The 12649-nt window shown below is 41.8% G+C and overlaps 1 protein-coding gene across 6 annotated transcripts in view; it reads right to left on the reverse strand.

Moving 5' to 3' along the window:
* armc3 (armadillo repeat containing 3) overlaps positions 1-12649 on the reverse strand; it is a 177509-nt gene that overhangs the window by 144434 nt on the left and 20426 nt on the right. For 4 of the 6 annotated variants that reach the window (XM_078538263.1, XM_078538239.1, XM_078538235.1 and 1 more), the window contains exon 2: positions 3305-3353. In XM_078538263.1, coding sequence (XP_078394389.1) covers positions 3305-3353 — 49 coding nt within the window. Of the gene's footprint in view, positions 1-3304; positions 3354-4225; positions 4248-4580; positions 4658-12649 lie in introns of those variants that run through there. The other 2 variants (XM_078538252.1, XM_078538247.1) reach the window with 2 other exon arrangements.

Genomic DNA, 12649 nt, shown 5'->3' on the forward strand with positions numbered 1-12649 from the left:
CTACACCAAGTGCTGTTGTCCATCATCCATGTCCTCACTGAACTACAATAACTCTGCTTCTCAACACCAGAAACCAAAAACCCTCATGCATGTATTTAAAGCCTTACATGGCCTTGCCCTACCTTATCTTTTGCCCCAAATCTGCATTTTGCTGACTCCAGTTTCTTATGCTTACCCATGCACTGTGTCCTGTAGATCACATATATTGCAGCCATAATGCAACGTTGGAGGAGATGGAATTTGAGTCCAGTGGGCTTCTCATTCAAACCTACTGTCCAGTCTTGGAAGGTGTCAAATTTCTTTAGTGCTGTTGGAGCTTGACCCAAATATATTTCATTGACTATTTCATAATTCTCCTTACTTCAGCCTTGTAGCTAATGCAGGGGTTTTGAAGGATCAGGACGTGATCCATTCATCACAGAGCATCAAGCCTCTAACCTGCTCTTGCTACAATGGTGTTGATATAGCTAGTCCAGTTAAGCTTCCATTGAATGCTGATCAGAACTCCCCGCCCCTATCAGGTTGTTTACGGTGGGGGATGCGGTAATGAAGATGCACCTAAAGGTCATGGAGAGAAGATGACTTTGTCTTGCTCATAATGGTAATTACATGGCACTTATATCGTACAAATGTTACCAGTCAATTTTCATTCTATTCTGGGTGCTATCCAGGTTGCAGTTGTAGGCTACACTGGCTGATTATTTTAAGAACAGTTTTTAATGGAGCTGAATACTAGAATCATCAACAAATGGGCCCACCCTTTATCTTATCATACAGGGAGGATCATTGATAAAGCAGCTGAACATTGCTGGGCCAAGGGCTCTTCCCTCAGGAACCTCCTGAGGTTCTGATGACTGTCCTTTGGCAGCCATATCTTTACATTTAGTATGACTCCAGCTATCAGTGTTTTCCCTTTGACGTCCTCCCCACTCAGCACATTAACTTCAGTTTTATCAGGGCTCCTATTCTCACCATCCTTCTGTCATTCAGCACTTGTGTTCATGTCTGGATCAAATATGTGATGAGATCTGGAGTCAAATATTTAACCTTTCCTTAGACTGGTGTCTGCATTCTGCACACCTAGTTGGAAAGTGACCTGACACAGTCTTTTTGTTAAAGACACCAGATACATGAAAGCTGCTACTGAGGCAATCCCTCGGGATCAAGGATGACTTGCTTCCATTCCGGTTCAATGGGTTCTGAGATGGCTGTCAAATTCAATGGCAATCTGCAGATCCTGCCACATGCAGGACAGGTGGTGCTTGGAGGATCAGGTAGATGAGTTGTTCAGAGGTTTGTGCACTGTCTCTGACACCTCGAGCTTGCCACTGTGTGTTCCCAACGAAGTCTCTCCATGTGCTTGGTGCTTTTACGAATGAATCGTCTCCATTTTGGTCAATCAAAAGCCAGGGACTCCTATGAGTGGTGGGGATGTTTGGCCTCTTCAGGGTTGCTTTGAGGCCATCCATAAAGCATTTCCGCTGTCCTCCTGGCTGCTTCATGAATCTGGTGTCAGGCATACAGACATACCCTGTCCAGTCGAGCTGGTTTTGCGTGATTAGCGCTTTGATGCTGGTCATGTTGGCTTGGGAGACGACACTATTGTTGGACTGCCTTTCTTGCCACCAAGTTTGGCAGACCTTGAGAAAGCAATGCTGGTGGTGCTTCTTCAGTGCTTTGAGGTGCCTGCCGTCCAAGACTTTGAAGCATGTAGGAGCACAGGGATTATTATTGGCTGGTAAACCATGGCCTTAGCCTCAAGTTTGAGGTCCTGGTCCTCAAATGCTCTTTTTCTCAGCTGTCAAAGGCTGAACTGGCACATTGGAGGCAACATGAATTGTCATCTTTGTCTGCCTTTGTGGAGAAGAGGCTCCCAACTTGGAAAATTGTTCACATTTTCTAGGATCTTGTCGCTGATCTTAATCGAAGTGGGAAGGTGTTGTGCTGTGGGAGCTGGTTGGAAGAAGATCTTAATTTTCCCGATGTTTCGTGAAAGGTCCATTTGCTCATATGCTTCAGAGAAGGAATCAACAATGACCTGGAGCTCAGTTTCCGAGTGAGCAGACACACAAACATCATCTGCATGCTGAAGCTCAGTGACTGAATTTGGAGTGATTTTGGTTTTAAATTGAAGGCAGTGTTGGTGTACAGTTTCCCATCAGTTCAGTAAATAATCCCCATGCCTATGGGTAATTTTCTGAAAGTGAGGTGCAGTATTGCAGCAAGGAAGATGGAGAAGAGGATTGGTGTGATGACACAGCCTTGTTGGATCCAGTCTTCAGAGTTGGGTCTGTGATGGTTCAGTTGGCGAGGATCATGGTTTGCACGTCTCTGTGGATTAGGCAGAGGATGGCAACAAATTTCTGAGCGTAGTCAAATTTGAGGAGGTTACTCCACAAGCCTTCACGGCTGACAAAGTCAAGGCTTTTGTGAGGTTGAAATAGCCATGTACAGTGCTTGATGCTATTCCTTGCATTTTCATATCATTTAGTACTACGCTGGTGGGCTGTTTTACAATCTAGGCAATGAAACTAGCTTCTACAGAAAATGCACCTGCTCAGCTGAAAGGCTAATGGAGGAAAATTAACAAAATAATTTGTCAGGATACCACCTGCATGAATCTAGGGATCTTTAAAAAAGCAGCCCAGATTTAGAAACAATGGAACTCACCACATGAATGAGTTCAGCAGGGTTATCTAGTGGGCAATGTTCCCCCTAGTGGCTACACAGCAACCAAAAAGTGCCTGCATAGGCGGCGTACAAGTCGGCCTCTTTAAACTGCCAGGTGTGCACAGCCAAGAAATAAGCCAAACAATTAAAAAGTATGTTGCTATTGGGTATAATTTGTATAAAGCTCCACTAGGCTTTTTAAAAATAACTTAACATGGATGGAAGTAACGGCAAATAAAACTTATTTTGCAATAAAACAAAGTTGAGAAATAATAGAAAAAAAACTCTTTCCAACTAGAGACATGAGTCGCGGCATTCTGTAGGTCTCCATTGAGACCCCTGCTGTTTACACCATTCATAAGCATACAAAGGAACTTCCCCAATGGTTCAGTAAATTTGTCTAGTTCTCTAAATATTAACTGCAACCATTTGTTTTCTGATAGGACAAATAATCACCTGGAATTTGGCTTTTGTAGAAAACAAAAATTCAAATAAAATGTGGATCTATGCTCAGCACACCCTCATCTCAGATATCAATTAATCAAACATTTTAAACAAATTGCCACAATACAAAGTATTTCACCGAGTGCCTAATGGTTATTTGCAGGCTTTTATATTTAAGACTGTAACTTACTGCATCTTTTGGAGATGGCTCAACTTCCTTCTTCTGTTTCTTACCCATCCTATGTAAAAAAAATACAGGTATGCTTTAAATAATTATTATATGAAGAAATATACAGAGATGCAGTATTTCTTATATTTTAAATGTCATTGAAGTTTTCATAAAGTAAAAGGAAAAACCTCATTTAAGGGCTAATGACATGAAGTTCTACAGGAATTCTGATGTTGATAAGTGATATGGCGAAGTGCACACTTTCAAAGTTTGCTGCTGATTCCAAGTCTTGACAAAATTGTCATGGAGAAAACTGTATTCATATTTTTCTTTCAATGCATGAGATAATCCTGTAACAAATGAATATTTGCTGCGAGCAGGCAGTGGTCAGTACTGCAAATAGAAATGCAAGGGCCAGAATGTTCCCGTTGAAGGCGAGAATCAGGAGTCGGGATTAATCATGATATTGCATCCTGCCTCTGCCCTGGCAGTGCCAACAGGTGGGAATTTTCCTGGAGTGCGGGAAGATATTGAGATGGGTCTGCCACCTCCAGTGGCAGCCCAGAGATGGAGGTGAAAGTGGGGGCCAGGCCAATGTCGAAGCAGCCAGATTAAAAGGCCCGCCTCTATTTCCAGGTACAGTTCTTTAATGGCATCAGTAGATCAGTAGCTTATCCATATAAACTTAAACCTATGGATCAGTGTAAAGCCCTCCTTACCCTCTCCCCCTCTACCCCCCATCTCCCCCCCCACCCCCACCACCCCCGCCACGGCCTTTCTCACTCCCCTCACCTACTGATCCAGAATCCACTTTATAAACAGAACTCACAAGCCCTATTTGGAAGTTGTTGAAAAGCTCATAAATTTATTAAGATATATACTTAAAAGAATTATTATAGCCTGTTCAGAATCTCATAAATCTGTCAAAGACAACAAACTCACATTCCTCAGAGGGAAGCTGTAAAAACAAATTCTGCACTTCAGAATCCATTAGTGTTTTTGAAGGCAGTCAAAAGCTGATACATTTTTGAGCCTTACAAATAGCAAAACGGATGGCTGAGCTGATCAGCAAAGAATGAACGAAAGCAATGGAGAATGTGTAAACAATTATCTCTGGATCTCAAACTGGGTTAGACTTTCATAATTGTACAATGCAGAAAAGCATTTTATCCAGTGGATAATCTATTCTAATGCATTTGAAGAGTTCTCCACTTTTACAATGCTGTTCTTTCACTTGACAGCTTGCCAGTTGCCAGAACTACCAACCTGGCAAACACATTATTTGATCATCACTTACCTTTTCCAATCACAGCACTATCATCATTCACTTTAGTAGACACAGAGGCAACTCAGGCTACAGCATTTCATGATGAACTGTAAAGGGACAAGATGGGGGAAGATGTTGGCATAGGGGTAATATCACTGCATTGGAAATCTAGAGGCCCAGTCTAATGTTCTGAGGACATGGGTTCAATTCCCATCACAGCAGCTATAAATTAAATTCAATTTAAGTGAGTTAAATGCAATTAAGAAATCTGGAATGTAAAGCTAGTCTCAGTAATGGTGACCATGACAACCATCACCGATTGTTGTAAAAATCCATCTGGTTCACTGATGCTCATTAGGCAAGGAGATTTGCCATCCTTACTTGGTCTGGCCTAGATATCACTTCAAATCCACAGCAAAGCGGTTGATTCTTAGCTGCTCTCAGTTCAGGGGCACTCAGGGATGGGCAACAAATGCTCACCTTGCCAGTGATACTCACATCCCATGAAAGAATAAAGAAAATTTACTCACCTTTTACATTCTTCCCACCTACAATCCAAGTTTCATGCCTTCACTCTGCAGATGTGATTTAGAAGGTCTTCCAAATCACAGCTGCCCCCATGAAAATTCCAGAAGTTGTAAATTGCCCACTTCTCCAATGACATAATCAGCTTCTAAATAGAAGTTTGTCGGGTTCATGACCCAAATCTTTTCCTGGGCCGGTAAAAACGGTTGAAGGTGGAAACAGAGTTGGGACTGTGGCTTTCACCTCTTGGCAGCCATGTTTTTTCCTATTCCCCCCGCACCCCCACCCCCCAACCTCTCTCTTTCACTCTCTCTCTCTCTCTCAGGGGACTACATAGTACCAGCCAGTCATTCTACTGATATCAGGCATCATTTGTGGCATAGCAAAATTAACCTTGCCTCTGAGCCAAAGGATATAGGTTCAAGTCCTATTCTGGAGCATTGATGTCAAAATCTAGGCTGACATCTCCACACAGTACTGTCAGAGCGCTACACTGTTGGGGATGCCATCTATTGGATGACTCATTTAGGTTAATAGGTTAAATACCTCAAATAGGTTACATTTGCCTACCCATGTGATGTAGAAGATCCCATCCACTGGGTTTTGATTGAGTAAATATGGAAAAATTATTTCCAGTGAGAAGAGTCACTGGACACAGATGGCAAAAGAACCAGAGGTGAGATGAAGGAGCTTCTATTTATTTATTTATGCAGCAGGTTTGGAATGCAGTGAAAGGATGGGACAAACATATTCAATAAAGTCTTTCAAAGGGGAATTGGATAAATACGTGAAGGAGGAAAATTTGCAAGCTATGGAGAAATGTGGTTAATTGGATAGCTCTTTCAAAGAGCCAGCATGGACATAATGGGCCAAATGGCCTCCTTCTATGCTTTATCATTCTATGGTACTATTTCAAAGAAGTGGGGCGGGGAATGGTGTCCCAGCCAATCTCTAACCCTCAATCAACATCACTAAAGCAGATTATCTGGTCATTAACTCATTGTTGTTTGTGGGAGATTGCTATGCACAAATTGGCTCCCTCATTTCCTACATTAAAACAATGACTATACTTCAAAAATATTGCAAAAGCGCTTTGAGGCATCCCAAGGTCATGAAAGCCACTGCATTATTGCAAGCTTTTCTTCCTTTCTTAATATCTATATAATCGAATACACTCTTATGGATTGTGACCAAAAACCAAATATATTGTATTGTTACAATCTCCATAGAGACCAATAACTTTAAAAAAAGAGGGGGAGAATTTTCTCCCCGTTGGGTGGGCTGGGCAGGAGCGGGAGCGGGTGGGCACTCAGCTGATCGCCACCCACGATCAGCTGCGTGCTGCCATTTTACGTGGGCAGGCCAATTAAGGCCCACCCAGCGTGACGCGCTCCTGTGTGGGCGGGGGGAGGAAAGAGTGTCAGGGCCTGCGATCTTTCTAGGCAGAATTGGCACATCATACCAACAGCATTCAGAACATTCTGTTTTACCTTAAATTAAAAGACAGTTTAAAGCATAACTTTCTTATAAAGTCTCGCATTCATAACACCTTCCTTTAAAAATTAGAAAAAGCACTACCGTAGTAATGGTTTTTCCTATAACACTACCAAAATATTACTACAATCCTAGCTCATATTAATACTGGGCAAGTCATATCCCAGAGTGAAACCTGGCTTGATAGATCCTAATTTTTTTTTAGAAGCCATGGGGGGAAATTTACTGAACAAATTCACAGGAGTCTGCTGATGAACTTTTATCACGAAGAATGAATTATTTATTAAGATAAGGAAAATGAACTATATTACACCAGACAAAAAGGTTGGAAAGGTCTCAATACAAACACAAGATTATTCAATTTCCCAATATTCCTTTACCCAGTAATATCTTTACAGGCACATAAACTAGTGAAGAGTTACCACTAGCTTAACACAAAGACTCCTTGCTTCAGGCTGGCACATGTGTAAATTATTTTCTTCCGATGAATTTTTGAGCATTCACTTGATGCTTCTCACCCAATTCATATCTATCCCCGAGAAACCCAAAAATAATCACGCATTAAACTCACTGTTTCAGTAGCAATACCGCTAAACTGATTATGTTACTGAGTCCTATAACTGACTATTCAGCTAACTGCTGTCCCGCTAGCCTTGAACTTTTCTCTTCTCAGAGAGCTGAAAAAAATCCATGCCTTCACTCTCTGACACACACTGACTCTTCCCTGTCTTTCTGTGTCACATGACCACTGTTGCTAGGCAACTGCCCAGTTTTGTTCTACTTTGTTTTTTTTCCCCCAAAATCGCTAAACTTCTAACCCTTTTTTAACCCATCTCTTTGATTTCAGGGGTTGTAAAACCTCATTAAAAATGTATATACACATAAACAAACACAAAAGACTAACCTTTCAGCCACAGGTTCATCCAGACTTCTAGGCACCAAGACTCATTAAAAACCTAAGTGAAACTGGAAACACTCTACCTTCCTTAACACAAAAATACATATGTATAATAATTCAACTTAAAAATTATGCATTGTTCATCACTTTATAAACATTCAACAACTAACCTACTACATATGTTACTGGTAACATTCTTTCTCCTAGTCTTACATTTCACCACTAAACATTTTGTCTTGGCAGCATTATAAGGCTTAACCCGTAACTGCCATCTGAAAGTGACAATTATGATTTGACGTTCAGCTAGCATGAGCTCTCAGATTCTCAAAAGCCAAGCAATTGAGTTTTTTTTTATTACTGGTCAATTCACTTCCTTTCAATCTGCGCAAAAGATCTTTTTCATTTTTCGTAGGTTACACAGTATTTCATTGCCCTCAGTTAAAACACTGTATTGTGATTTTGCACCTTTCATGCTACTTTTTATTATATTGAATTGCACACAGTCTGGACTATGGAACATTTACAATGGGCCCAAAGATTTAACAATTTGTTTGCTCTGGTTAGCCTGGTCAAGAACAACATGATGATTTTTCTTTTATTCATTCATAGGATGTGGGTGCCTATGGCTAGGCAAGCATTTGTTGTCCATGCCTATTTGCCCTTGAGAAGGTTGTGGTGAGCTGCCTTCATGAACCGCTGCAGTCCATGTGGTGCAGGTACACCCGCGGTGCTGTTAGTGAGGGAATTCCAGGATTTTGACTCAGCGGCAGTGAAGGAATGGCAATATATTTCCAAATCAGGATGGTGAGTGGCTTGGAGGGGAACTTCCAGGAGGTGGTGTTCCCATGTGTCTGCTGCCTTTGTCCTCCAAGATGGTAGCGGTTGTGGGTTTAGAAGGTGCTGTCCAAGGAGTTCTTGGCGAGCCTTGCTGAGTGTTGGCAACTCAACTGATTTCTGGATGTTGGCAGCTGTGAGTTGTAATCTAAAGAGAAATCCTCTGTCTTAGTGGCTTCTTATTTTCTGGATTCCTTTGTTCTTCTTTAGTCAAACATTAATTCGTTATCAGGATTTTCACTTTTAAAATAGACTCTGAACCATTCTTTTAAGGTTTTAACTCCTGATCTCCATTTTCTTCTATGCCTGCATGTATCCAAGTCTGTGAAGAAAGTCTCCACCAGTCAAACATCCAAACTGTCCTCCAAATTGGATTCACTTCACCCTGTTTAAAATCAGGATCACTTTTATCCTTAAGTTTGTTCCATAATTTAAAATTCGATGTCCTTTTCCAGGAGATTGAGGTTTAACGTTACATATCGTTTTGTGCAAGCAGTTCATTTTTCTGTCAGGTAAAATCCTCTTTAGCTGCTTTAAGAACTTTGTTAAGGTTATGCTGATGATCAGCCAAAATAGATTGATACCCCTTTATAGTCAGTTCACAATTTTAAAAATAATATTTGTTTTTCATGTTCCCAATCATTTTGGGCTTTGTCTAGCTTTTTTATAGCAAGAGTTCTTCATTTTGAGGTTTTAATAAACGTTCAAGAACACATATGCTGCTTTGGAGCTCTATGGTATCAGCTTTGGATGCAGTAATGACAATTTGTTTCAAAGCATTTCTTCCCTTTGTTTTGTCATTAGCTTTGAGTACTGCTCCTATCTGTTCTGCAACACCTTATTCACCTTATGATTGCCTGCATATTTAATTCAGATGGCTTTACTTTGTCTCCAACTGCCAATAATTCTGTTTCCAGCATGATGCTCCAATGTTCCCTTAACAGTTGCAATTTTGAGTTTCTGACTCTTTGGACACATCTTTAGTTGAAACAGTAATCTTCACAGAAGGGTTACAAGAAACTATTGATTCTTTTAGATCACTCAAGTTTTCCTGCACAACTTCTGTGTCCACAGCCTAAACGGTTTTTTTCCGGAATCACTGGGGATGGCAATACTTTATCTCCAGCCACACCATTTCCTGATAAAAATCTATACTATCGATGAACAGGTTAGGTACAACACCCACAATTATACAACCATTTATTAAATAAATTAACTCTATACAAAGGAATGAATAAACAATTCCCATAAATACTGTTACAAGGATACAATTTCTCATTTTTCTCTTATTGACCAGATTTTTTTTAAAAATTGGAACCCTCCAGAGACAATGACGAAACAGCTCAGACTGCTACAATACACACAATTCTGCATTCCACCAAGTGGGATGAAAAGCAGGCACTCAACCTCTGGAGAATCTCCTGTTGGCTTCATACCATCCTGGGATTTTTCAAATGTTTCAGAGATGAGACATCAAAATGTAATTACATGTTCTGAAACAATAACTGCAGCATATATGAACTAATAGAATTTCCCTGGAACATACATCCAGCAAAGTACTTCAAGGACTCCTTACCAAGCAGGAGAGAGAGAAAGAAAAGACAATGTTGTAGTGAAACTGTGTGCCCTCTCTGCCTCTCTCTCAAAAGTGCCACCCAATTTGCAAAGTAACCATCCTGCAAAATCTACTGCGAACAGAGATCTTTTCGGGAAACAGCATGGAAATCTACTCCATACAACTACACAATGAGCAAAATAGCTGCAATGTGGAATCACTGCATCAAGACCAGCCAAGGAACAGCTAACCGTATATTCCTGGTTTATTTTTCATGGACTGTAAAAATCCTATAAGCCTACCCTCTTGCTCTGCCATCTGTACCGGTATGTGTGTGCTGGCCCAGGCAAATGTGTGTGATGTATGAATGGTGGTTGCAATTTAACTAGTTTTTTTTAAGTTCAGGAAATAGTTTCAATAAACGTATATTGTTCTTTGCTTAACCTAAGAAAACCTATCTGACTAATTATTTACAACCTAAAAGCGCAAATAGTGGGACTCTTACAGAATTGGCAAAGCATAACCTCTCTAAATTCACAAAAAAGCCCTATTACATCAAACCTGGAGTGGGAGAATAGGGGGGTCATTTTGCCCCTCCTCAAGTGGTCATAACAATACTCTGTATCAATACATCTTAATTTAGAGAATTTTCAGGAGGGAAAGTTCCATCACATGCCAACATCAGTGACTAGGCTGATCCAGCTTTCCTGCCTCACCAGACAAGAATTAGGGCACTTCAACTTTATACAGAATACTTAAATAATTTACTGCACCCTGTCCCACTCTAGTACTGCATACAGCAGAACCTATAGGTTTTTCATCAGTTTTTCTCATTGGGACAGTCCTTTCTGTGAAAAGGGTCCTGCAGTCAGCATCGCTGTGAAGTAGTCTGGCAAGAGTGTCCTTCAGTCAGCATCGCTGTGAAGCAGTCTGGGAAGAGTGTCCTGCAGTTAGCATCACAGTCTGCACTGGAATGCTGCTTTGGGAGTTTGGTGAGGAGGGAATGAGGTGATCCTTTGAGTACCGTGTGTATGGTCGGGTAAGCATTTACTACTTTTATCGCTTATAGTTTTTAAGATCTTATTTTGTGGTTCATCGTTTGTAAGGGCTATATTCTGTAACAACAAGGAGCAGGGAAGAAGCGCCCTAGAGTAATTGATATTATTTAATATTAAGTATCTTCCAAAAGGTTTAATTTAATTTAAAGGGGTAAGTCATGGCAGGAGAGCTCAAAGCCATGGTGTGCTCCTCCTGCTCTATGTGGGAAGCCGGGAACATTTCCAGTGCCCGGGGCCAGCATATTTGCAGGAAGTGTCTCCAGCTGCAGCTCCTGGAAGCCTGGGTTTCGGAGCTGGAGCGGCGGCTGGGGACACTGTGGACCATCCGCGAGGTGGAGAGTATCGTGGATAGCACGTATAGAGAGGTGGTCGCACCGCTGGCTAACAGTCCACAGGCAGGAAGGGAATGGATGACCACCAGGCAGAGCAAGAGGACTAGGCAGGCAGTGCAGGAATCTCCTGTGGCTATTCCCTTGCAAAACAGATATACCATTTTGGATACTGTTGAGGGGAATGGCCTCTCAGGGGAAAGCAGCAACAGCCAAATTTGTTGCACCACAGTTGGCTCTGCTGCATAGGGGAGGAGTAAAAAATGTGGGAATGCAATAGTTATAGGGGATTCAATTGCAAGAGGAATAGATAGGCGTTTCTGTGGCTGCAAACGAGACTCCAAGGTGGTATGTTGCCTCCCTGGTGCTAGGGTCAAGGATGTCTCGGAGTGGCAACAGGACATTCTGAAGGGGGAGGGTGAACAGCCAGTGGTCGTGGTACACATTGGTACAAACAACATAGGTTAAAAAAAGGGATGAGGTCCTAAAAGCAGAATATAGGGAGTAAGGAAGTAAGTTGAAAAGTAGGACCTCAAAGGTAGTGATCTCAGGATTACTACCAGTGCCACATGCTAGTCAGGGTAGAAATAGCAGGATATATCGGATGAATACGTGGCTGAAGACATGGTGTGAGGGAGAGGGTTTCAGGTTCCTGGGACATTGGGACTGGTTCTGGGGAAGGTGGGACCAGCATAAACTGGACGGGTTACACCTGGGCAGAACCGGAACTGATGTTCAAGGGGGAATATTTGCTAGAGTGGTTGGGGAGGGTTTAAACTAAGATGGCAGGGGGATGGGAACCTATGCAAGGAGTCAGAGGAGGGGGAAATCAAGGACAAGAACAAAGGAAAGAAGGGGAATAAGAAAAGTGATAGTCAGAGAAATCAAGGGCAAGAATCAAACAGGGCCTCAGTGAACAATAGTGGGAATGGGACAAGTAATGTTAAAAAGACAAGCCTTAAGGCTTTGTGCCTTAATGCGAGGAGCAGTCACAATAAAGTGGATGAATTAACCGCGCAAATAGATGTAAACAGGTATGATATAGTTGGGATTACGGAGACATGGCTGCAGGGTGGTCAGGGATGGGAACTGAGCATCCAGGGGTATTCAGTATTTAGGAAGGACAGACAAAAAGGAAAAGGCGGTGGAGTTGCACTGCTGGTTAAAGGGGAAATGAACCCAGCAGTGAGGAAAGATATTAGCTCCGTCGATTTGGAATCCGGATGGGTAGAGCTGAGTAACACTAAGGGGCAAAAAACGTTACTGGGAGTTGTTTACAGACCCCCAAACTGTAGTGGTGATGTTGGGAATGGCATTAAACAGGAAATTAGAGATGCATGCAATAAAGGAACATCTGGAATTATGGGTGACTTTATTCTGCATATAGATTAGGTAAATCAAATCAG

The sequence above is a fragment of the Cetorhinus maximus genome, chromosome 3 (genome assembly GCF_964194155.1).
Source record: "Cetorhinus maximus chromosome 3, sCetMax3.hap1.1, whole genome shotgun sequence".
In the NCBI taxonomy this organism is placed as follows: Eukaryota; Metazoa; Chordata; class Chondrichthyes; order Lamniformes; family Cetorhinidae; genus Cetorhinus; species Cetorhinus maximus.